Below are 27,153 nucleotides of genomic sequence, written 5' to 3' on the forward strand. Positions count from 1 at the left end.
TTTGATCAAGTATTAAAAGGATTTTATTTATTTTTTACAAGTACAAAATAAAAAAGGGAAATAAATTCTTTGCATACAAGGTTTTTAATAAGATCCATAAACTGCAAGAAATTTAGTCCATGCTTCCTTTTGACCAACTCCTAGCAACTCAGACCCTTCCCTGACTCTTTCCAATGAAACAGCTGCACACAACCACTACTTTTCATGACTGTACAGGGTATCAAAACTGGGTGTTTGAACACTTAGGCTGACAATCAAGGACAACCAAAAACCAGAGTATTCTTTCTTAGCCTTGTTTCTCATATACCCCAAAACAGGTACGTTCAGGTAACCAGAGACACAGCTTGTTCAAATGTAAACAAATAGTAACTAATACTAAAGTTTTTAACATGTCTACAAATGTGTGTTTCAGAAGTGCAATTAAAAGAGTAATTATTTAGACCAGATAAACACAAACAACAGAAACATCTGTACAGGATCTAGGGACAGCAAGAACTGGAGAACTTGAATTTAACATACTATAGCAGCTAGCAACAAAGAGGTAAAAGGTGAAAGGGCATGCAGCAAGTAAACTGGAAGGGAACTCTCAGCATGAAAGCACCTTCACTAGTTAACAGTGTCACTGGGCATAAAGCCATATTCAGGTGGTCTACTCTGTTAAACTTGGAAGTATTAATCATCTAGCTCTCACCTCAAAGCACAACAAGTTAAAAAGCAGATGCACTCGAGATCTTCAGTACCGAGAAAAACCACTAGCAATCACTATCATGGCTAAAGTATTTAACTGTGGAAAAATGATAAATACTTGTAATTCAAGTTACCAGCAGGGCCACAACAGACTGGCACATTGTCTCCCCTGCTGTATGCCATAAAGCTGAGTTTGCAGTATCCAATCTGCATCTTTCAAAGTCAATCCTCCATAAAGCACAGAGTAAAGGCAAGTTTTACGTAAGTTTACTTCAGAATATGGTTTGAAGCACAGACACCCCGTTACCCATCTAAGTGAAATTTGAAATTGACTACAAAACCCCCCAAGTAATTTATCGACAAACTGTTCACAGAGGTATACCTATGTTTTATTTACAGTAATACCACACATAGGTCAGGTATTAATGTCAAACATTTACTAATCTAAACTTGGCTACAGTGGTTTTTCCCCCCATGATTGTGTGTTTTACTGGATCACAACTGAAGCTAACTGAAATTTGTGCATTGATGATAAAAGTATTTCAAGTTTAATAGGTGGACTAAAAGATATTTGTAAACCATTAGTGTAACCTGGGAATTTTCAATTGCTGCCTTCATTAGGCTTTTTTCCATAGTTTCCCCATAATTTCTTTTAATGGTAGCAGTAACAGTAGCATTTTAAGTGTTTTAGTTCAATTCTAGATAACAGATTGTTTAAAAACCATTAATAGCCACTAGCAGCCTGTCTACACTATTACTTATGCAACTACACAAGAACTAATGATGTAGAATTGCATGAGGGCAAGTGCAAACATACATAAGCCTGTACAAATATAGGTAGATACACTATTGTGAGAGATGCAAGTCCTGCCACCTGAACTACAAGTCCATTCCAAATGTTATGTCTGGGATAATTTTGTGTATTAACTGTTTATTTAATAGCAAGATTGTTACAGCAAGGATTTTTAAAGATTTGCATTAAGGATTACAAATCAAGTTCATTTCTTGGCACTCAAACATTACCAAATTGAAAATTTTTGGGAAACAAACAAAGTCGTAACGTTTCAAAAAACAACACTGTAGAAATTTGACATGACATTACAGAGCCAGTTATCACTTGCAGGAATTTCTTAGAAGAAATGGAATTCAGCAGCATTTCAAAACTTTACAAGTCAGAAAGAATATTTCTTCACAAGAGACTGTTCACTGAACCGGGAGTTAAAGCTTAAGCAGCAGTTCACTTATGGACGGCTCTACCTTGTTGAAAACATATTTTTGCAAGTAAACGGGAGAGAGGGGTCAGGTGAATTCCAAACAGAAATGCGTTGCTTTTGACAAAACTATCAAAAGCTTTCGCTGTTCACCGAAACTGTGGCTTGCACTTAACTAGTCACATTGCTTAAATCTGAGAACTACCATCCCTGGATGCAATACAAGGAGTTAAAATTACTTCCTTTGTATTCAATTACATGTAACACATAAATCATGAATTTTTAGGCTGTTTAAAGATATGAAATATATTGTGTTCTGCACAAATCGATCATGTGTAAAATATGCAAAAGTTGCATCTGTCAGACTTATGATTATATTGGTGCCAGACTGAAGATTACCATGAGAAAAATACATTTTTCCACAGACCTTGTAAAGAGAGGTCTTGAGTTTTTGAATTTTCAGTCTTTGGCAGCTTACAAAAGGAATTCCATTTCTGTTAAGTGATGAAGTGGAGAAGAAACTGAATATGGTAATAAAATCCTCACTATACTGGCCTAATATCATAAGAGCAAGCCATGGGTGTTAACAGCAGTGTCCTATTTTTCATGCAAGTTGTGATAAAGATAAAATATCAGCAATACCATGGTAAACATTTTTACTTTATACAAATAAGTGAATCTGCTTGAAAAGTACATGCAAGTGTCCTGGCTGAAGTTTAAATAAATTTATTCATAAAAATTAAAACATTTATTTTTTAAAGGCTAGTGTGATCAAGATTTCTCTGTATGAATAATAATCAGAAGAAAAAAACTCAGCAACTTAATTTCCAACATAAAATTCCCTACATTATAGGATTGTCCTCAAAAAAAAAGAAAGAAAAGCTACTTACAGCACAGTAAAATTTCCTCAACTGTAATCTCTAGTATAAATACTCCAGTCCCACAGACTTTCTTTCATACTGTCATACATTGCAAAATTTGGAAGAAGTTGCGGGGATCCCCTTCTCCCTGGCCAGCTTAATCTGTTTTTAAAAGAAACACTTATTATCCCATAACAGTTTTGAAATCCATTTTTATTTTTCAGTTCTGCCAGAACAAATCTACTATCAGATGGTCCAGGGGCTTGGTCCCGGGGGGAGGAAGGGGAAAGTGTTCTTGTACCTGATTATAATCCCTAACATTTATACACAAGCTCCAGTGCACGTGAATAACTTTGCACCCACTTTTCAGTAGGCTGTTACTGTTCACAATCTCCAGGCTAATTCTTCCTACATGATACTCCATTAAATGAAGTTGAAAGTTTTGTCTGCAGTTTTAACGTTTCAGGGAAAAAAATGGGGACACACATACATAGTAATATGGTAGACATCTCTACTGTGCTATAAAATTGATATCTCCATCCGTCAGTGCATGCAATATATTCATGAAAGAAAATACTCGGTGCTCTCTTCTCTTCACAGTATTTAAACTTCTATTGTAAAAGCAGCTTAAAACTATGCCACAAGACTACACCGTCCATCTTAACCACAGGCAACCTGTTTAGCAAGTCAGGCACTGGAACTTTAATGTTTTTTCCCCAAGTTCAGATAAGACTGTCACTGAGACAGTAGACTTGGTCTGCTTTAGTTTGCACCAGAAAGCTGGTAAGGAAACATTTAGAGCCATTTATTATGTGGATTAAATATGACTTATTTTGCAAAATACAGCATATTTTTCTGTTTGCAAATCAAACCAACTGTCTTTACATGAGCAGATTTACACAGTTGCAGTACACAGATAAGAGTTCATAAATAAAAATTTTACTCCGTATACCATGCCTAGCAATTTTCAAGTCAATGTAACCTCCAATGCATATACACAGTGTGGCTGGTACAGTCTTCACCAAAGATGTGTCTCACGAATCTCTGCAATGATCTGACTGGCTCGCTGGAGGGCCTGCACACAGAAGGACAGAAAAGTTAGTTTTTCTGAAGAGATTTCTCAGATAAAAGCAGCAGTTCAGGAAGTGTGACATTAAAAATCAAAGTTAATCATTTTCATTATGAAATGAGTGGTAACAACCTGCAACACCACTGATTAACAACTCTGAAGCCTTCCACCTGCAAAAGATTATGCAAGTGGAAGATACTACAAAGCAAGAAGTAATGATAAAACCCAGCACAGGTGTCATTAAATCATTTCTCTAGACAGGTAAGAATTAAAAATTAAGAACTGGACTTCCAATTAGAAGCAAAAAGCTCATGGTCATTGTTTTGAGCAACTTCTACATACTCCGTGTTCCCATTAACACCTATGTTTGTCTTAACAAAAAGGGCACATTTTTTCACCACACAGTTTTAATGCTTTAAACCTTCCTCAAAATAAGAGAAACTCTACCCATTTTATATCAACTTTTAGCATTCTGATGCATTCATTACAGTCTAGCCTGCTAAACTTTGCAAATTTAAATAAAAGTTCAAAATACTAACATTTAAAGTATAACACAAATTTGGGGAAATCTGAGCTATGAGTTTGGCCCTATAAAGTTTACAGTTTAAAAGAATGTTAGCAGTTCCCTTCACTCAAATGTTGATCATATAATAGTGAAGATTAAACTTGCTGCAGGTGTTCTTGGACAAGCAGTATCACAGGGTATCCAAGCTCTCACACACTGTCTGACCACACTGCATGTGAGAGAGAAGCAGCTCTTGCTATCTCTGCAGGGAGCTGAACTGTCAGAGGGACTCTTTTCTATACCAGTGCAAAGCAGTGTATTTCTGCTGCAGCTGTAGTAGACTCTGATAGATCACATAATTGAACAATGAAGAAGTGAAGAGTTCTGTAACGCAGACGTGTCACAAACACAGTCATAGAGATGTACATGGGTCATCGTCAGTGAGTCCCAGCATTCCCACTATTCCTGCTATGAGGTACTGTCTAGATACACCAGCCACTGGCCAGGAGGCTCTGGGTGAAACATACATATGAACAGCACTGAAAACACTGTAAACTTAATTCTCCAAAAGAGAACCGCTGAACACTATGAATTTAAGTAAAAGCAAATCATTAAAAACAAACGTAGAATTGAAAATAACACCAGATTAGAGCTTCCGCTTTATGCCCAAAATACAGTTTAAGTCACCTCTTCCCAACTACTCATCTACGTAATACTTTCTGGTCACATTGCCTTTAATTCCTCTAGCAGAGAGAAGTAATACATAGCATATTCCTAAAAAGCAGCAAAGAAAAAAGGAAGTTGAAAAATACCACATTTAAATGGTTGCAATGTAATTAACTACTCCCATGAGCTCCTGGTCTTTTTAATACCTTTAGCATATCAGCTGCCTCTTTCCTGCGCTGTGCCATGTCCTCCGATTCTGTCAGAAGGTCATCCAACAACAAGGATTTATACAGCTGGCCTACCAGCTCACTCTGAAGAGTGTCTTTCACGTGGTTCACCAGAAAATGCATCACTGCCTTTGGCACACTGCAAGCACATGAAGATTGTTTCTTCAGAAAAAATTACCCAAATACAGGTCTGTTCTAGACTGAAGAATGCACAGTGTGAGCAAGTGGCTACACACAACCTTGTCTCAGACTACCAGGAATTTACCACTAGCATAAATAAAAACTCTCTCTGAAGTACATGCAGTATCTTGTGTAATTTGAGAGCTGTTGAATTTCTTCCAAATGGGATAGTTGCATTGTAAAGAACATGAAAACGTATATATATATATGGAGTAAAAAATAAAATAAACCAACCTGTCTCTACTGTGCTAGGCATGACAAAAAGCTAAGTGTTTCAATCCTTAGAATCAATCTTACTGTATGAAAGAAAGGAAAGAGGCAAAGAAAGAATTCATATATCCAATCTTACTTAGCAGATGAACTGAAAACAGGATCACTACTGAAACACTGGGCCACATTATCTCTGATATCTGAGAGCATAACGTGAGGGTAATTTAAAACTGCAAGTGGAATTTAAGTGCGCACAATATATTTGTCTGGAATGGAGGCAGGCAGCAACCAATGAAAGTCAAGAATAATCCATCAGACAGACATGATAAAATCTGCAGAGCATCATTTTTTCAGCTCTATGTCAGGCTAAAGTACCTGAAAGAAACCACTGTGTTATTTCTGGTTTCCATGCCACTGAGCTTGAAAAAAATGCCAAGTATTGAATCTAAATGAACCTGATTTTCTTTAGGACTTAGGATATGTATAGTACTTTTCTGAAATTTTTTAAACACAGCATCAAAAACTGAATTAGTGCACATCAGGTTATTTCATCAGAGTGACAGTAACTGATGACAAAAATGCTGGTGGTCATTAACTGAGAAATAAAACACATTAGTTTTGACAACCCTGTTGGTGTAGTTCTTAGCAGCAGTTTTTTGCAACTAGAGGGGACTCGGTGTTGACCTATAATCAGTACTCACTCATTAAATAGTGACCACATCACTTTTCTCATGTGCCCATAGCCCTAAATCTAAATCAAGGCAGATCAAGAGTTTTTGCTCAGAGTGCTGCAATCCTCACTGCAGAATTAACTTGACAAGGACCATGCAAGCCTAAACAGCCAGACACAAGATCAACCAAGATTCATCAACACATCTGGGCTTTTGGAAGCATACTTCCAAGTTCGAATAGGATTTTCTCCCTACATTCTACTGCTTTATGGTTCTTTACCAGCCAGTTCTGGGAAGACTTCTGGGCAGTCATGATGAGGGCATATAGATCTATTAGTACTCAAGTAATTCAATTTACATTCTCCTTTCAAGCCAATACATTGCAAGTTCTACCAAAATTAGAGCTTATTATGAAAGAAGCCTAGATATTTTGGAAATCACCTGCTTAAGAGTGAAAGCAACTCAAAACTCTGGTTCAAAGCTGTGTGGGTACAGATACCGTCCAAACCATCCACGTAAGCCTGAATTAGTTCCACAAGTAGGATGTGGGATGGACAGGAGTACCATCTTTGAGAAGTATTTCCTAAAAATATTTCTGAATTAGGTGAGGATTTCCTAATACATCAAATTTATAATGCTTGAGATAGCATTTAATTATGTATGCATATTTACTGCAAAGAATGTGAAGGGTTTGTTTAGAGTACGCAAGGACGTAACATTACTAGTACTATTACTGCAATAAAATTAAGGTGAACAAAGCAATTCACTGTCATGAAATACTAAAAATTATATTGAGAATATTAGTTTACTGAACAAGACTTATGACCTCACTAATCTGCTCTAAACCCTGGTTTCCAGATTCCCCTATTTCTCCCCAAATTTCCCATAGATATATATAAAAAATTAGGTCTTTCCACAAAAACTTAAGTTTTACATCATTCTTCATTACAAAAAAAGTGACAATTTCTAAGCAAAACTTTAGGCCTTTTCCATAGTTCCATACATCAGAAACCTCACTTTTATGTGATTTCCATCCTTATAGCCAAGTACTAGAAAACTTAGCTGCCCTAGTTCCTATTCAAACTTCACATCTGAAATAATAAAATGGCAAAGCCAAGTTCTGTCAGGGCTACACAGCACCTAGAGTTCATTCCAGATATTTGCTAAAAATCATCCATCTGAACTGCAGTATCCTCCAGAAAAGCAGGCATCTTCTAATTAACTTTTACTTAACATAACACAGAACTCAAACCATTAGAGAAAACAAGTGCTGCTTCAGGCTTCTTATTTCTGTGAAAGGCCAATTTTTACTGCTGCTGCCCCTTCTGAAAATTACCATATTTTCTTTTTGCTTGCAAACGTAAGAACACAAAAAAATAACAAGACTATATACATGACTCTTGAGATATCACAACATTTGTATGACTTAAACATTTCTAGGAAGTTTTGTTTTACCTGTCCTGAATATTCTTCCTGACAATAAGGAAGTAAGATTTAATAAGTCGTTCAATCACTTCACAATCTCGTTGCTCACGGGCAGAAAGTTTGCGTGCAACAGGTACAGGCTATGTAAAAAAAACAAAACAAAACACCTCAGTTTACCAATCCTGCTCATTTTCATAAGTAAATAAAACTCAAACTGGAATCTAAAGTAAACTATTGCTCTTTTAATCTCGTAGTTTGATAGATGTAACCTGTCCTGCAACAAACCTCTAATTCTTCAGAAATAAAAGACAAAATCCAGATCTGTGAAACAAAGGTCAGAGGGCACCACTACTAAATTTTTTTTAAAAGCTCACTAAAGGAATGAAGCTCTCCAAAACACTTAAAGGATCTTCATCTACTTTTAATTAAGTAGTTTTTAATGATTCTTTTCCTCTAATGTAAAAATTCTAAAACAGAGCAGGAATTTGAGTTGAGATATGAGCTAAGATTTGTTTCTGTACAAAGAGCAATCTAGACAAGGAGTTCACTTGCACAGGAATTTGTGAAAGGAAGCCAGTTATCTCAAATCATAGGCTGAAATGGGAGGGGTGGGGTGGGGGTGGTGTGAAGGAGGATTGGGCAAGCAGGAAAGCAGAAGAGACTGAGTAAGAGCTCCCTGTCCCTATAGTGTTAACTATTTACAAAGATATCCTATATTAGTAGCAAAGTTACAAGATCTGGAATTCAGATTTCTTTCCTGAGCCTGAACTACAATGGGGAGGTATTTGTTCTTCAAGACTCACCACATCTAATAGGTTTACAGCATGTCCTTTTTGAGGACTAGCAGGTAGGGCTGCAGCTGGCTTAGATTTTTCCTCTGCCGACACCTCTTCCAATTTTGAGGGTTTCAGCATTCCTCTCCAGTTGCCTGTTCCAGGCTCCTGAGATGTATCTCCTGCACCAGGAGCAGCCTGCACAAACAGCACAATGAAGAAACATTGTAGTTAAAACTCCAGCACTACAAAGCACTGTCTGATCAAATCTGTTATCACTGAGCTATAGGTAAGACTCACTAAAAATGAGATTTTCATATGTATATTCCCTTCATTCTATTATTCACACGCCTCACCTTTGTTTTTCCTTTGCTGCTTACAGCTGACACAAAATGCCAGTAAAATGAAAGCTTTTAAAATTTGTATTCTTCGTAATAATAGTATGAAAATGCCTCACAGAGAAGTTCCTCAGCATTTTAAGGGTCTACAAATCAATTCTGAAATACGGAATGGTCTTCCTAAATCATTTGGCTTTTACCACTTTGACCACACATCCTTGGAACAACACAACCTATACTATCAGGATCATTCTGAAAGTCTGTTTTGAAGATCACCACAGCTCTTTGAAGACTTTAATTTAAATTCTTTGGTATTTTATTGAAATATAAACTGAAATTTCTTACAGTAACAGCTAAAAAATACACATATTTATGTTTCTGAGTACCACAGCTATGAATATATTTGTGCTGCCAGACCTCCATTTACAGAAGCTTTTTTTGTATCAAATCAAAACAAAACAAAAATCTCCATCCTCTGAAAGTGAAGATCAGAGTTTCTGGGAAGTTCCAGACAAAGACACTGATCTCCTGAGAAAAGGACGTAACACCTAAGTCTTTAAACATTAGGAATTACTGGACAAAAGAAATATTAATTTTATGTGGTGGATACCATCTACTAATAAAACCCCAGTTTATTTTGATGTGTAATGGTAGCAATTTTTATTTTATACCTTTCCATAAGCCTAGTATCCACACTATTTACTACTGTACTTTAAAATCGAATGACTTTGTTTTTCAACGGGCAATAAAGTCCCTGAACTACTAATTGTCTTGTTTCAGATACAGAAGGAAATAAGCTAAATTTATCTATTGTGTTTACAATTAAAACACCACAGGATGATCCTAAGTCTTAAAAAAAGAGTGAGAAACAAAGCATGGCAAATAGAATACCAACAGTTGCATACTAGGAAGAAACCCAGCTAAACTGGGCACATCAGAAATTTTATTTAAACTTCACAACTGTTCAGAGGCACTGCAAAAAGATACAATATAAGAGCTCAAATCAATCTCTGCTAATAAGAGAACCACTGATGAGGAAGCTCCGTTACATTATTTCTGACTGCAAGATAGCTACTCAAAATGGCAAAAATCCCTGTGCCACTCTCATTCAGTATTACTGTGGAGCCTGCTCTATCTCCAAAGTAGTTTCAAAAACAAAGCTACATTCTTTCACAAGAAAAAGTGTTGAGTATGTGCCATCTAACAAAGGACAGGTTTTGTGGGAAAACTAAACCAAATTTGGCAGCATCCTGCAACTTCTTAAGTCACAACAGTATCCTCACAGTAGCTCTTGATTTCTTTTTAACGTTTGCAGCATATCAGAATCTCTAATGACAAAAATAATAGTTAAAATTCTACTACTGACTAGATTTTGAATGTAACTACTTCATTGCACTAGAAGCTGAATGTGCACATGCAATGAAGCAGAAAGCCTGAATCCTCTTGGTACTCCTAATACACAAACTTGTGACTACACATCTTTTCTGACTCCAAGGGAAAGCAATTAGCAAAAAGTCTTTACAGTAATGAGCTGTTATTTTAACACCTAAAGTGTAAAAAACACTGCAGAACACATTTCACAAATAAATAAACCAGGGACTGAACGATTATGTGAAACAACAAGAAGGAGGTTCAGTTTGAACAAAGCCTACAAAGATTCCCTGCAGGAAGCAGGAAACTCACATTTTTAAGCTTATCTTCTGTCCTCCTTCTTTAACTGTCAACACATTAAAAAACATGCAGTTTAACAACCATGCTGAACACTTTTGCTTACAATACTGTTGCACCAAACAATCTACTGACTACAGTTTAAGACAAATTATACTGCGTACTTGCAGCACAATATATTGTATCCAAGGGTTCAAACAGAAAGCAGTGACTTTGCCACCTAGGCACATCTTTACCTGTCACTGCACATACTAAAATCCACAATGACAAGCAGTCTGTAGGGTGTACTGTGTCAGTGACAGAGCACTAAATACAAACTGCTTTCCATACTACCTGGGGTGCACCACAACAGAAATGTGCATGCAGTGCTTATAGGAAAAATCAAGACAGACCTTGCCATCAGCCTCAGCAGAAGCAGCAGTAACAGTCTCCTGGGAAGCAGGTGTCAATGCACCTGGAGCTTTAGTAGACTAAGGAAGGTAAAAAATGCAGGGAGGGAAAAAAAAAAATTTCAACTGAAGACCACCAAATCTACCTAGCACATTTCATACACTTTTACCTACTATCATCTTTAAAAATCCAGAAAGGAAAATACTTTGAATTTGCAAGCAGAACAGTAATATAAGCAGAAAAAGAAAAAAAAAAAAAAGAAAAAAAAAAAGCATCTCCAAGACAGTTAAGAGACTTTTGGCTTATCTGGCCTTCAATTTCATTTCAGCTCCTACACTGATGATATACATATGAAGTCAACAAAAAGCAGGATCAAAGAGCACTGAAAGCAATCTCTAGCTAGCTACCTTAAATTCCCAGTTCATCCATCAGCTGGCTTCTACTGATTAAAGGCAGTAATATTATATACATTCTAGGACTTTGTCTTCTTTTTAGTATTATTTAAATGAACCTTTATGTTTTTTTTAATATTTAGACTTAACGAACCAATTTCTATCAACTGTATTAATTCCCATTACAACCTGTGAGGAGCTTAAACTATATTTTGTATATTTGGATTCTAAATACTTCACATAATACTAAATACCTAACTGTCTAAAGTTTCAGCTGATTGTCAGACCTTTCATTTCTACAGCCAAGCAATGTTCTCCATGACATTTGGTTCTTCCACTCATGTACTTACTTGTCCTTGAACTAACCCCAAAACCTAGTAAAACTAAGCATGCTAAGCATGCTTCAGAGACAGAATACCTCACCAGATAACAGTGACCTCTTCCACCATCTTCTCTCCCCAAAAAACCAAGACTGCAATAAATTGCAGTTTTAAGAGTGACTTAAAAAAACCCCCACCAATCACCAAGTCACTATGTTGCCACACTGAACATTGTAAAATCACTTGTTTAGTTTTGAAATCAGTGTGTCTCAGCCATAAATTTAAGCATGCAAGTTCTGACTCCATCGTCGGCAACTGCAGTCATTTTAAGCCTTACCTCAGATGACATACAAGTAATAAGTGCAATATTAATGTAAATTTATAGGCACATCTTCAGAAATCCCAGATTCAAATCTTGGCCAACACTGCATCTTTGGAAGAATAACATTCCACTTCTCTCTCATGAAGTTGAAAGAAAAACAGTCAATACCTGGATGCTCCCAAGTCTAGGGCAGCATATTAAAGTTCCCAATACTTAGACTGGATCAAAAGAGAATGCATTAAACTTTAAATTAATAAATAAAAGTCAGCACTTACCTTGTCTCGTGGCACAGTAGAAGGCAACTCCCGAGCTAACCTGTTACGCCTTTGTTCCTTTAAAAACAATCCAGCAAGACCTCAATTATGTTGATACTCTGTATCAACACATGCAAGAATCATATTTTACAGATCACTTACATTTAGAGACAAACACTAGTAATTTCATCTCATCCAGTGTCATGTAGTCATACTATGATTCTATGAAAACCTCAATTATTTGGATAAAACTACTCTGATTACCTGGTCAAAAGTTAATTCTCAATATAAAGACTTCTACAAAACTTAACTGCAACACACTCCATAATCTAGAGTCTTTAAAAAACAAGATTAAAGCCACACAGTTTGGCTCAGCACAGATACCATACAGCCCTCATTCAGCTTTAAATCTTCAAAGTAATCTAAAAGGATTTGATTCTGTGGACATCAGGGTTAACTATGATTAGCCCAAAAGGAAGAAGGAGGCAGCAGAATTCACTTCATAGAAAAACAGAATTTGATGCAGTCATGACAAAGATAGATCTGATTTTTCTTGAAATTAAAAACTGATTGTGCATTGAATAGGATAAGATGGTTTACATGCTTTGTTTCTTAAAAAAATTAAATATCCTGTTCAGGAAAATGTTGGAAAGACCTAATTTAAGTAACACATGATAATACAATAAACTCCTATGTTCAGCTTCACTTCCTAACATTTGTACTCATGGCAGTTTGCACGCATATTGTTTCTGAACTAGATTCAAGAGCAGTGTACCAAGGCAAACTCAACTGCATACTCAGTCAATACAGAATTTATGTATAGAAAAAATAAAAGTTAGAACTGAAGAGCAGAAATAGTAAAAATAAGCATTTAAAAAAATGAACATTACTATGAAAAAACATTGGATAAGCAGTGGAACACAAGAATATTAGTGAGCTCTTAGCCAGATATATGAAGTACTGTAAGAAAGCATTGAGCAGATCAGGTGTAGGACAACTGCTTCTATAGGATGATGACAGCAACAAGTATTATCAATCAAAGCCAGGTTTGAAAAACAAAACCCATTGAAATTGTAAAGGGCTTCTGGGAGATCGATAAAAAAAACTGCCTTAGGTAGATTGAAATGTGGTAACACAGAGATGCAAAAACAATGCTGAAATAAAGCAGAAATTAAAAATGGAATAGAGCAAACAATACTCATTTGTTGGGATTCTAGAGGATTTTCTGCGAGAGAATGGACATGTGAGCAATCCTGCATGAAAACAAGACCGGTAAGAGCCTCAGCCAAGCAAGAATGCGATGAGGACAAAACCCTGAATGAGGGGGGAGAAACTCAACAAGACAAACAACCCCCGGAAGGGGTTGGGACAGAAGAGTAAGTTCCACAAGGCAGGAAGCCTGGCAAGGCTGATGTGGCACTTTTTATCCAATCATAAGAAGGTTTAAAGCGCGGGCAAAGTTAACTGTCCAATCTTGAGGACTTGTACTGCATGTTACTCACGTGTGTGGGAGAACATTATAAAAGGGCTTTCTTAGTTGTAATAAACGGGCATTGCTTGATCACACTGGTCGTGTGCGTGCTCAGCTCTCCCGCACTCATTCATCTCATTTGTGAAAGGATAACACGTTATAGCTACTGACATTCTGTCAGAGACAAAATGCAGTTACTTCAACATTAAATAGTATTTCATAACTATCTAAAGTTTCTCTTCCAAAGAAGAGAACATTTAACAGCCAATACTCAATTAGGTGCCCATCTTATTTTCCAGACAGAAATATAGTCAGAATTGTCAGTGAAATATCAACCATTCCATTCCCGAATATGCAATATAAATCTAACAAATCAAAAGATCACAAGGTAAGAGTATACACCGTGTTTGTTGTAGATGACATTTTTATACTTCAAAATGTAGAACAGTGCTTCAGTGAAGGAAAACTGAAGCATTTGTTGTTTTACCAATTATTTAGGCTCTCAGAGTCAAAAGACTTTTTAAGAGAATGTATTTTCTTACCTCTATGTTGTTGTTCATTAAACCACAGGCATCAGCAAAGTCTGGATGCTTGGTATTGATATATGCTAACTCAATGGCCACTAGATTATGAACCTGCAATGCAATGTCATTCACAGTTCAAAAATTTAGTGAGTAAATCTAATGCTAGTGAAGAGCAATGACCTACAATGCTAGAAAGCATACTCTAACTGTCCATGACAAAACCCCATTCTTAGTGCCCCACAAACATTAAAGTTATGATCCAGAAGGCAAGAAGGGAATTCATTCATTCACTACAATACATTCAGACCTTCAGCCATTTTGGATGTTACATCAGTTTAACTTGTTAGCTTTTCAAACTAACCCCTCTCCAGCAATAAACAAAACTCAGCAATTTAATGAGTGTAAGCTATATAGTAATGAAATGAGCTACACAGTTAACCTTCTGCCACGAGCCACATATGACATTTACACCAGTGAATGATGGCTCACTGTGAGGGACAGTAAGCATCCAGAACAATTTTTGCTTTCACATCAAACACACGTAATAACTGAAAGTCTCCTCCTGAGTAAGGAGCCCAAACCAGACTTTTATATTAAAACACATTTACTCAAAGCTAGAAGTTGAATTTTTAGATCTCACTAGCTAAAGGGCATTATGAGCAAAATCAACATTTTGTGTTGATTTTACCTCTGAAACACACAGAATAAGGACCACAATTTATTTTTCATCATTGCACCCTGAACTCTATTACGAGGGAGGGAAACATACCTACATCAGAAAGACTGGGAGATGTTAAATCCAAGTTTTGGTAAAATTCTTCTTTGGAAATTGAAACACATGGGACAATAAGCGGAAGAAGGTTCCCCCCACTGTTTGTTTATTATCTATCTTCTAATATGAAGAAGTTTCAAACTGTGTATATATTAAATACCTAGCTATTTAACAAATATGTTAAGATTCCTTTAATAATTTGGGTTTCTGACAATACAGAGCAAACATAAGCATCAAGACTCCAGAGAGCACACACTTTTTCCAGCAAAATTATAGGTAGATGGACAATTACCATTTCATTTGTGACAGGAAGTCTTCTACGCAAAAGACAGGTTACTACTTCAACTATGGCATCGTGCAATTTAGGAAACCTCAATAATTCCTAAAACCAAAAAAAAATATACTGATGAGATTTACAGAATTTTGGGGGGAAACAGCAGGAAAAAAAAAGCCCAATAATTACAAACATAATTCTAAACCATGCATTTTTACCTGTGTACTGTAATTACTACAATGCTGTATAATCCTCTGCATTTCTTCATGAACCAGCTCCACACAGCGCAAGCTAGGTTCTTCTAAACGTTTGATTTGCCTTTTTACAAGCAATTCAAATGAAACTTCAGGAACAAACAAGGCAGGACGGGGACCCTAGTTCAAAAGGAGGGAAAAAGCTGCTAAATTGTATATTAAGATACATTTCTAAGAAGCAGTATCTGGTGAAGTACAGGATAAATCAGGTCACAGTGCTTGCACCCAAAAAACCACTCACAGTTCTTAAAATATGTGACAAGAACATGTAAATATAAAAGCTATAAAATGTAAATAAAAATATGCCTTTAAGACAAACTCTGTGTTAAATAATGATTTAACATCATCTTTATAGAATCTTGAAGATTTCTACGTACTAATGTCACTCTAGGCTTACAATTATTAACAATTCTTTTCATATTTATGGATCTAAGTTTAAATGAAATTTATTATAAAGGCAAAGACATTCTCTTCCTAACTTCAGAAGAACTTACAGTCCTGGGCATACAATTCTTACTGCAAGGTAGGTGGGTTTTCTGTTAAGTATAATCATAATACAGTGTCACTGATCTACAGTGTTCAGGATAGTTTCATTTATGACCATACAGACCAATACTTAGCTATACATAAAACATTTTTTACCTGAAACTTCCTTTTTTTTAAAATTAAATGAGCTTTAGAAACACAAAGATATAATGTCATGTATCAACAAGACATCTCTCCTGTTACTAAATACTGTTTTACATTTTAATTTACATAAGGATAAGAGCATGCACACAGATCATTTCTGCAGAGTACCTAATAATGCACTCCAAGTCTGAGGTATTACTGGCCATGCAGAAACCTGACTGTTCACACCCAACAGAAGACAGTACAAAAGCAGACTTACATGTCTGACATCCAAAGTCAAGCTCTAAGTATATACATTCTATATACTGCAAATTTTAAAAGTGAACTTACTCTGTTAATTCTGAGCAACACCAGTTCACATATTCACAAGCCAAATCTGCCGTGAACTGAACCACTGAAAAGTTGTGTCCCTTATATATAATTAAAACATCTGAATGTGTCCTAGCATATTCATCTCAGACTGAGTCTTCATAACTAAGAGAAGTGTTTAATGCAAAACAAATGCAGAAGCCGCCTTCCATCACCATTTCTGTAACAGCTTCACCACAGGGATACTAAAGCTGGGCCTGAGCTTTATTTCAGCCTGTAACAGTAATGAGATGTAAGCATTCACCTTAAACTCACTCCATCTAGGATAATGGCTGCAAATTTGGATGTTGTCATTTTTCCACTTAAATTACCAAAAAGCAGGATTCAGCCTCTTCATAATAACTCATTCAACTGAGATTATTAATTCACAGGACTGAAGGAGCACAAATTATTTGAAACCTTATCTTCAAACCCAATATATAGAAACAACACTTAGAAATACAGAACACTCACAGTAGCATTTCTAATGGCAGTCAGAATATCAATTGTGTTAAGGCCACCCAGCGGGTCAACAGATTCTAAAGTTCTTCCAAAGGTCTCATGAAAAATATAACAGATTCTGGCTCCACCGCATCTGAAAGAGTAAAGTAACAACTGAAGTAGCAAACAAGAAAAAAAAGCTCTCATAGCAAACATTTTTTACAGTTACTTGGGTTCAAACATTTTTGAGTATGTTATGCTCTAGTGTAGTACTATGGCAAATGAAAGCCAGCAGGAGCCACTGGATCAGTCTAACTACTCAGTCAATATTCTAGAAAACCATTTGGTACTTACAGCTCCGAAGTCTCTATGTATTTTGCTGTTCCTTCAATAGTGTTACAATATTCTGTGGCAAATTTGGTAATAAGCTGCAATAAAGTGGCACTTTTATCCTCAACGGGTTCCCCATAGCTGTTTAGCAGAGACTGGTACTGAGCAGCTAAAACATTGATTCTGGTTTTCAGTTCTGGCAAGCAGTCCCTGATATGATGCATCAGTAGTCTAAAAATAGAAAACAGTCCCTCATTAGAAGGGAGAAGAAGTTTTAGCTTCATCATCTGCATCAAAACAAAGATATGAAACAGAAAATAACTATCAAAGGAAAACATTTATTCAGGAAAGTTACAGTAAATTCAGAAACTGAATTTGGAATCTGTTTTCCTTAATGTATCACAGCATCAAAAGAGAAAGGAAAGGTAAAAATAATTTTTTACATATATTTCTAACACAGCAGTCTATACCTTAAAGTACCATTAAAAGCACCCATTTATCTTATTTTACACAGTATGTAATACCTGTTCAGTGTTCTAGCAAGGTACTTGGTTCCATTTCGATTGGCTAGGGAAGGATACTTCTTTTGAAGAAAACCATACTCATCACGAATGGAATCAGCTACACTCTTCTTATTGTTAATATCCAATTGACTTCTGAAGTTAAAAGGCAGAGTTACATGCTGGTTAATAGATGCAAAGTAAAAGTAATACACACTTCTGCTTTTCTGGACAGGACATTTAACAGCTGGTTTTTGCTTTACATGCATAATTCATCTTCGTTAGACAATAAGGGGTTTTATTTGTTGTTCCATGCAGCACAGTCAACAAATCAGTATGGGGAGCAGCACAGACCAAGCAACACTTTTAGCAAAACTACATGAGATTTGACCTACCTAATGCAAAAAATAAAGTGAACAGTACTATAACCATATGCAGTTAGCACTAATATATACAGTATCTGCATGATCAGTGCTAATATGAACAGCTGACCAGAAGCATCTCCAAAGCTAAAAAACAACAGTGGAAAGAAGTGACACTACAGTTCTTTTAGAAGTGTCCCTACTCCTTTCTAAATCAGCAGTTGGTTGAGTGGAAGAACAACTGACAGGCTTTTGAGAAGTGTACTTCTCGCTTATTCAGAAGTTTATTTCAACATCAAGTCACCTTATTCTTAAAACTGTATTTATGGTTAAAAAAGGCAAAAGCATTACTTCATATCAACACAGTTTTAAAAAAAGCATTTATGTGCCCAGACCGACCTGTTCACTACTCCAATGATGCCAAGTTTGACTGGAATCACTCTCCCCATAAGCACATCCATAGCATCTGTGCCAGCATCCATAAGATCCAGCTTGGTGATAACAGCAAGGGTTCTTCGACCTACCAAAACGAAAAACTCACTCACAGGGATGTTTTTTTCTTGATTGGGTTAGTTAAAACTCATCATTCAAAGAGCTCCTCAGACAGCTGCATGAAGTTTAATTCTTCAAACCAGCAGACTAGTGCAAGAACATGTAGTATTAGTCGATCTGGAGCCCTCTTTATTAACAGTATAAGAAAGTATTTGACAGGTAGTGCTCTCCACATAGGTCTGGTTACAGAAAAAGATTTAGGCACCGTGCATAATGAAATTGAAGTCATCACTGATTACAACAAACATTTTTGCACGCTACATGAGGTTAGAGGCATTACTAAGCACTTGTGGAGAAGACTAAGTACGGCAGGCAGGGGACTCGCACGTGTGAGTGGACTGAATGTATTTCTAGCATATATGTAGGACCAGATGCAATTGCAATCTGTTTGGAACTATATCTGAAATACCACTACCCACCAGAGTGGCCGCTAAAGGAGGCAACAGGCCCACTACCAGCACAGTGCATCAAATAGCTGAAAGCCCCAAGTGACTGAATAGCTTGAAATCCATCCACTGAAGAAGCTTTAGGGGATTTAATTTTGCTAATGTAACATTTTTATTGAATATGTGACAGAATGTTTTCCAAATTAAAACTAATCTTCATATTTGACACTGTGGAGGAAAAAGTGACCTAAATTCATTAAATAGCTAAATATTGCACATCTAAACAGGTACAATAACATGCACAGGATTTGAATGTGACCTAAATATTTTCCCAGGCTCTTGGGTCTGAAAACATGGCAAGAACTTTTTCTTTAAAATGTAACACACTTTCCAAGTCTAAAAATAAACCAGTATTTCAGCAAAAACAGTAGGTTCTTGGCTTCCAAAACTTTCAGATGAATGCAAGTCATAAAGTATACCTACTTTTTAGTACTTGAAGCTCTCATTATATACCATCGTTTCTACAGGACCTGCAACATAAGCTGCCACTCCAGACCTTTAAGGTTTTGAATTTTGGGAAGCGATCCAAAAGTCACAGCCCATCATTTTTACAGGGGGTAAATTAAAAGGAAAGGGTCTGTCGCCTTGAAACAGGACAACCTGACTGAGAAGACTGCCAGAAGATGATCTTCCTTAAGGCTGTGGAACCCATAAGAGCTTAGGCAGACAGGCAAAGCAGACTCGGTTTGAAAACAATCAAGAAATGTTATATTTTATGGGAAGAAAAATTTAAGGTTAAAGTGTACTAACACTAAATTTTAGCCTATTTTCAGTATCCCTATTTTCCAAGTATACTCTTCCATAGTCTTTCAACTCCCACAGTGCCATTTATTAGTCAATGGTACCAATAGCACCCTCCATAAACTTCCTTGTCCTATCACTTGTTACTTGGTTTAAGAGACTCATCCCCAGCTCTGCAACCTCTTTTCAGGTAGCTGTAGAGGGCAATGAGGTCTCCCCTCAGCCTCCTCTTCTCCAGACTAAACACCCCAGTTCCCTCAGCCATTCTTCGTACGACCTGTGCTCCAGACCCTGCACCAGCTGCGTTGCCCTTCTCTGGACACGCTCGAGTCATTCAATGTCCTTTCTGTAGTGAGGGGCCCAAAACTGAACATAGGAATCGAGGTGTGGCCTCACCAACGCTAAGTACAGGGGCAAGATCACTTCCCTGTCCCTGCTGGCCACGCTATTGCTGACACAAGCCAGGATGCCATTGGCCTTCTTGGCCACCTGGGCACACTGCTGGCTCATATTCAGCCGGCTGTCAATCGGCACCCCCAGGTCCCTCTCTGACTGGCAGCTCTCCAGCCACTCCTCCCCAAGCCTGTAGCGCTGCTGGGGGTTGTTGTGGCCCAAGGGCAGCCCCTGGCATTTGGCCTTATTGAAACTCCTCCAGTTGGCCTCAGCCCATGGCTCCAGCCTGTCCAGGTCTCTCTGCAGAACCTCCCTACCCTCGAGCAGATCAACACTCCCACCCAACTTGGTGTCAGCTGCAAACTGACTGAGGGTGCACTCGATCCCCTCGTCCAGATCATCAGTAAAGATGTTAAACAGGAGTAGCCCCAAAACCCAGCCCTAGGGGACACCACTTGTGACCAGCCGCCAACTGGATTTATCTCTGTTCACCACAACTCTTTGGGCCTGGCCATCCAGCCAGTTTTTTACCCAGTAAAGAATGTGCCCATCCAAGCCACAAGCAGCCAGTCATAAGGCAAATATAAAACTATAATCCTCTTTTAAGATCAAATCAGTCAGTTCTGTCACATAAATGCAGGGCACCAAAATGGTTACTGACTGTATATATTAATTTTATTCTTACTAAAAGTCCCTAAACTAACAGTTAAGACAGTCAATTCGTAGCTGCAGGATGGCATATCTTCTCTAATAAAAGAAACAACATTGGACAATAAAGGATGAAGTCATCCTAACAGACCACCTTAAGCTACTAAAAATCTCAAACCCCCCAAACATTCTGTAATGCCGTTTTGCTGCTCTGGAAACAAAAGTGGCTCCTGTGACTACTAAAATAGTTATTTGGCCTGTTAGTAAGCCAGAAATCTATTAGATATTAGTTCATCACAGCATCCTCTGAGTCGCAGAGACTGCAGCAGGAAGTTTTTAAGTAAATAAAGTAATTGTATTCTCTAGGAAATGCAGTGACATTTGTTGCTTAGTACTTTTTGCCCAAACGACTTCAGCTTTATTTTAGAATTTAATTTTAAAAAGAAGTTGAATTACAGGATCCAGTTTTTCTTGCTGCTTACCATCTGGATCCACCTCCCGTGCAATTTTAAGTGCTTCTGAAGTGGCCATGTCTGTGTTAGCAGCTGTGACTGCCAGAATAATTGAATTTGGGTTGCTGATGAATTGAAGGATTAGCTCTCTTATTTGAAGTTCAATGTCCTTAGGCTGATCACCAACAGGCACCTAGAGAAAAAACAACATAGAAGTGTTCAAATTTGTGTATTTATGCCTGTATGAGACCACTCATTGAAAGTTCATACCCTATACTATGGTATAAGGCAAGGTTTTCCAGCCCCTTCCTTCCCACTTCACAAACAGGAAAGAAAAGGAAGATATTGAAAGGTATAAAAATCAAAACCACTGTCTTCTAGAAATAAGAATCAATTCAAATTACTAGATACTGTTGTCAAGAAGACTTGGTATCCAAGAACCACCTGCACAACTGGCAGAGGGGGGTGTGTATAGGCAGGGGAAGAAGTCTTTTTGTCATCATGCCACAGAAAATTATTCAGTATTGAAACCTGAACAAACAGGATCTGAACATTTCTTCTCTAGTGTATCCTCACTCATATGCAAAATGCACATAGCTACTTCTGAAGAAGCAACAGGCAAAACATTTTCAAACATTTTCAAACTTGTCAACTACCCATTTATCTGTGGATGCAACTCTGGAGTGCCACCTCTTCTATTACAAACAACTTCCAGTCCCTCAGAATATACAGAATATCTAGAAGGAGGAAGAACTTAAGCAAATCTACTTCTTACAACAGTGAAGAGCACCAGAAATCCCAATCTTAAACCAGAAGACGGTGGCATCTCAAATTTATATAATCAACTACTTAACCTGAGGAAAGCTGTTTATCTAACAATACAGAATAATGCCAAAGAGTGAACATACACTCCTTGATTCAAAATACACTGTTCACAGTGAGTAGAAAAGAATCATTCTGCATCTTACCTTTGTCATTCCAGGCAAATCCACAAGAGTCAGATTTACAACATTAGATGAAAAAATCTTAAGGTGAATAGGTTCGGGACTGATCCCCTAGAAATATATTAATAATAAAAATTAATCACTGTACTGGAATATTTAAATGCACCCTTTAGAAAGCCAAAAGCTATATTTTCATACTAGTAAAACATTCTTCCATCATACACCTTACAACTACGTGGTGAGGAAATAAAAGCCAGCCCCATCTGTCAAGCAATTCCTTTGTCTATAAAAGTGGCCCTGTTTTCCCCCTCAATATAATGCAAATAAGCTTTTATATTTCAGTGATTATACAGATATGCAAGAATACTCGATTTTTTAATTACACATAAAACCATGTATGTGGAAAAACAGAAGCAAGTTTAAACATGAGAATTTTTTTCCACTTTTTTTACAGAAGCTTTGAAATAAAGCAACAGCAATTCTCTGCATTTTCTTTTAGCTGAAGTCATTTATCTCACTAACACAGTGGAAAAAATTCTCAAGATAGCAAGCAGCATCACTGTGTTCTTCATTAGAATAGTTCAATGCTTTTTGCTTTTAGTGGCCAACTTTTCAAGAAAGGTTTAAGCAGCAAGACAATCTATAGAAGACAAAGATGGACAGTGCAACATTTACCTTGTTATTTCCTGAAATCCTCTCTGTTTCATTTTCTATTTCCTGACGAATTTCATCAAAATCTGTATAGATCTGAAATACAGAAGAAAAAAAAATTGTGTAAAAATCAAAGACAGCATCCACTTACCTAACTTGAAAATAATGTGCTCTTCTCCAAGACAGTGAAAAACTCTGTGACAAAGTATACAGAAAGTGAGAAAAAGTAAGAATGACTATTAGCCCTTGTTAATGCTAACAGCAATCATCAAACCTAAAAATTACAGAAATTAGAATCCTGGTATTTAATCTGTTGATTACTACTTGAGATGGCAATTATTAGCATTTATTACCCCATCGATATCAGACAAGGCACAAAATAGCATTCACCTAAAGAGAATTTCAAACAATTCCATTTCTAATCTTGTTGCAGTCCTTTTAAGTTAAACAACAACATGTAGCCTGAACCTCTTCTCATCTCAAAGGGGACAAAGAACAAGAACAGAGTTTCATTTTTTAATTTTAAATAGTCAAATCTATTCTCCTTCCACCAATCCAAAAACAGGTTAGCACAGAGCTACCCTTGCACAGGTTCCCTCTCTAGGTTTCCTTCAATTTCTAGCACTGCCTAGAAGGTAGGGAAATCAGTTTGAAGTAATAAACACTTAAGTAATTAATCTGCCAAAAATTACTTTCTTCAATAAGAGAGTCAAAGCTTAATTCTTTGCTTGAAGTCCTAGGTCATCTCAGTTTCTGCTTCTCCCCCTGATGCACATTAAGTTCTTCCTTTTCATAGCTTTCTAATAAATCTCTGAAGTGGCCAATTCTTCAGTGGACTGAAGCAACCTGTGAATATATATTTCCTTGTCTTTCCAACATCCATTCTAATTTCACCAATGCACACAAAAAAAATTGAAAATAAGACAAAAGGGATTAAGATAACTCAGCAGAGTCAATGACTCACACAACAAACAATCGTTGACAAATTTTCTGTCTTGAGTTTAAGAGAATGTTTTCAGAAGCTTTCTACTCAAAAAGCAACCCAGAAAATCCTCAATATTCTGGCATACAGTATAGCAAGCAGAATAATCTCCTTTTTGGGAAAGTCAAGGGAAGAGATACAGAATTAAGTGTGTATATATATATGATAGCATATTTATGACACTGCTACTCCATCATCAGAGTAAACATACCTTATTTTTGGTGTGAAGAAATTTACCCCACTCTTCAGCATCTATCTCTGAAAACAAAGCATTGATACATGAGGAAGAGAAAGCAGATATTTCAATGACATTTTTCCAATATCCTGTTTGTTGAAAACTACAATGTGATGGGTTTTTTCCCCCAAGCAGCAAGAGAAAAATTACTCTGCTTTCTATGGTTAGATGTTAACTAGCTCAGTACAAACACATTTATGATTTTGCTTATTTAAACGTTGCATTTCATTACTCTCTTAATTTGTCCCTCTTACACAAGGTCCATCTTCTTAAATGTGACTGAGCCAATGAGCTATCCTACCATTTTTCAGAAACTGTCTGGTCCATTAAATATCAGCTTGCAACAGAAAACAAAATAATTATTGGCAATAGCTTAAAAAACCTGAAAAAAATACCAGCTTTTAGCATCTTTTCTTTTACCATGCAAGTGAGATCAAATTACAGCTGAAAGAAAAAGTTAGAAAAACCTGTAGAACAAAAATGAAGCCAACAGAAAAAATGTAAGAATTTTGCATAACAATGAAGTCTTAGGAGAACATGTCTCTTCCCAAATCTGTCAAGGACCAAACATCTTCACTCTTTGTCAAGTCACCACTGATGTCCAGAATTACTTAGGGGCTACTCAAGAGCAGTTCCAGAAACAGCAAAGAAAGTTTTGTCAATTCCTGCTTCCTAGCGCAGGCAGCTATTTGAGTCATACTGCAAGACACTTTTCCACAACTAGGTTTCCAAATATTAGTGATAAGTTCCATTCCTAATGTTTAGTTTGTGGTCACTTCCACTCTGCTCCCCGATACAGCAATCTGCTCTAGAACAGTAGTCTACAGGAAATCTGGCCATTTGGCAAACACACTGCTTAACTACAATCAATAGAGATTTTTCTTTCAAGGATTTGGGAATTAAAAGTGCAGGAAATTCTATGAAGCAGAAATGGCACAGAAGAAAAGCAAAAATCATCTCATTCTAATGCAACAAGTTCAGAAAACTAAAAATCAACCAGATCACAAGACTCAGCAAAATAATCAACACAGTAGCCAAAGTGTAAAAGTGTAATCAACAATAAAGTGGCATGAAATGTATGTGGTTTAGTGTATATAAGCATGCACGTTATGCATAGGGAGAAAAAGCAAGTGCATAAAGGCAACCTTTAGAAAGGTGTCTTGGATTTTTCCATGTAGCAGGGTCTGCAGTTAAAGAGAAACAGCATTGAATGATGTTTAAGATTTTAAATCATATTTAATATAGCATTTTATTAACTTTCAGCAGCAAACTATATTACAAAGATCACAAATGCATGCAGACAGATGTGCATGCTATTCTACTATTGATGAGAATGTGTAACATGTTAACAATATGTACATAAATAAGATCTTAAAACACTGATAAATGATGCATATTAATCAGATATTCTATACGACAAAGTTTACTTGATTATGACTATTATTGCTGTTCATCCAATTCCAACAGCTCACAATATTTTTATCAGAGCACAGAAAACAGCACCATTGGGTTCCACAACACTAAACTTCTTTGGAAAAATATGTTTTTCATCATTAGCCCATGGAAAGAACAAGAAGAAGTAAGGAAAACTTTTTAGTGCCAATGGAATTACTATTACTGTATGGAAAAGAAATCTGAGGTTTTGCATCAATTATAGCAGTTCTAAGACAGATTTAAGAAGAGACAACATAGCTATCACCCTTCTGAACTTAATTTTCTCAAAATATTTATGAAAATCCCATTTAAAAAACTTCAACTTTTTATTGAAGGGTTAGTGAGTTTACAACTCTGTATTTTTATGTGACGCCAGTACAGCACCATGGAAGTGCAAGAATCAAAACAAACTGGTGAAGACATTTTTGGCACATGCCTGTTTGACACAAAATGCAATTAGCACAGCAACAATCAACTCATTGGTTTGGAAGGCCTAGTATATCTGTGGAGTTATTTTAATGTCTTTCCCAGGTGGGTAAGTCAAAGGTATATAATCAGTGGAAATACACCTATTTAGATGAACTGGGTCAATTACCAAAAAAAAATTAAAAATGTATAAAACTGCTTTTATCCTTACTGTTCTGCAGGCACATAAGCTATGAAGAAATCATTGTTAGTAGGCAGCGTTTGTCTTGGTTGGTAAACAGGCAAAATTACATACCAGTCTCCAAAATAAGTGCAAGGAAGGGGCTCATTAATTCCAGTTATTAAACAGGTTTAGTTTATTTACAGTTCAGAGAAAATAACGCAAAATGCACATACAGGAAGAAACTACAGTATCTTCAAGATAGAATTGCTCATGCTCTCTTAAAAATTGAATCTAAGAAACTGAAGACAGGCAAAAAGCCAGGAAGAAAAAGATACAGCAAGATAATGCCATCATTACATTTGAAAGATACAGACCAAGCACTCTCCTGTTACATCTCTCCTAGGGAGATGATGTCCTCCTAAGACACACTGGTTTAGCCTTAAAATACTGGTTTTGTGGTGGCATAGGAATTTGCAGCTAGATATTAGGCTTAATTCTACATATAAAGAAATGTTTTGGTTTAGTATAATCTATTAACATATTTAAATACCTATAAAAAGATGCATTCTAGTCAGAGGCATTGCATTTTAACTTGTTAGCATCTGCAGATCAAAGGAGACTGAAAATTTTTTAAGCTTTAACAAGTACCAACTTTGCTATATAGAACACAGGAGAAGGTTGAAGCCATGATAAATGGCTTAGTCTTAATCTCAGCCTTGGTGCACTTGCTGAAGTATAAACTTTTAGAAGTTTCATTTTATACAGTGAGGAAACTCTTGCCCCACTCTTCTGAAGAAGTCTAAACTGACACACCTTTAATATTTGAGAAAAATTTCCCAGTAGTTCTAATTTAATGCAAAGGAGTTTTTAGGAAAGAAGGTAGTATTTGCATTACTCAAAACAAAAGGATGCTCAAGGCAAGGAGAAAATATTTTAATTAGCCATTCAACAACCAAATGTTCTGGTTTGCATACAGAACATTTTTTTATTGATAATTTCCCTGGTAAATCAG

General features: G+C 36.6%; 1 protein-coding gene across 10 annotated transcripts in view; it reads right to left on the reverse strand.

Moving 5' to 3' along the window:
• DNM1L (dynamin 1 like) overlaps nt 1–27,153 on the reverse strand; it is a 42,493-nt gene continuing 15,340 nt past the window's right edge. Inside the window, exons 3-21 of one of the 10 annotated variants that reach the window (XM_074902047.1) lie at nt 25,264–25,302; nt 24,095–24,141; nt 22,926–22,997; nt 22,275–22,361; nt 21,337–21,499; nt 18,474–18,594; nt 17,737–17,868; nt 17,237–17,443; nt 16,916–17,036; nt 15,428–15,583; nt 15,228–15,317; nt 14,182–14,274; nt 12,190–12,246; nt 10,879–10,960; nt 9,250–9,254; nt 8,515–8,682; nt 7,742–7,851; nt 5,205–5,364; nt 1–3,833 (exon numbers count right to left, since the gene is read on the reverse strand). In XM_074902047.1, coding sequence (XP_074758148.1) covers nt 3,777–3,833; nt 5,205–5,364; nt 7,742–7,851; nt 8,515–8,682; nt 9,250–9,254; nt 10,879–10,960; nt 12,190–12,246; nt 14,182–14,274; nt 15,228–15,317; nt 15,428–15,583; nt 16,916–17,036; nt 17,237–17,443; nt 17,737–17,868; nt 18,474–18,594; nt 21,337–21,499; nt 22,275–22,361; nt 22,926–22,997; nt 24,095–24,141; nt 25,264–25,302 — 1,967 coding nt within the window. In that variant the 3' untranslated portion in view covers nt 1–3,776. Of the gene's footprint in view, nt 3,834–5,204; nt 5,365–7,741; nt 7,852–8,514; nt 8,683–8,722; nt 8,768–9,249; nt 9,255–10,837; nt 10,961–12,185; nt 12,247–14,181; nt 14,275–15,227; nt 15,318–15,427; nt 15,584–16,915; nt 17,037–17,236; nt 17,444–17,736; nt 17,869–18,473; nt 18,595–21,336; nt 21,500–22,274; nt 22,362–22,925; nt 22,998–24,094; nt 24,142–25,263; nt 25,303–27,153 lie in introns of all 10 variants that reach the window. The other 9 variants (XM_074902048.1, XM_074902045.1, XM_074902043.1 and 6 more) reach the window with 9 other exon arrangements.

Source organism: Athene noctua, chromosome 3 (assembly GCF_965140245.1).
Source record: "Athene noctua chromosome 3, bAthNoc1.hap1.1, whole genome shotgun sequence".
Taxonomy (NCBI): Eukaryota; Metazoa; Chordata; class Aves; order Strigiformes; family Strigidae; genus Athene; species Athene noctua.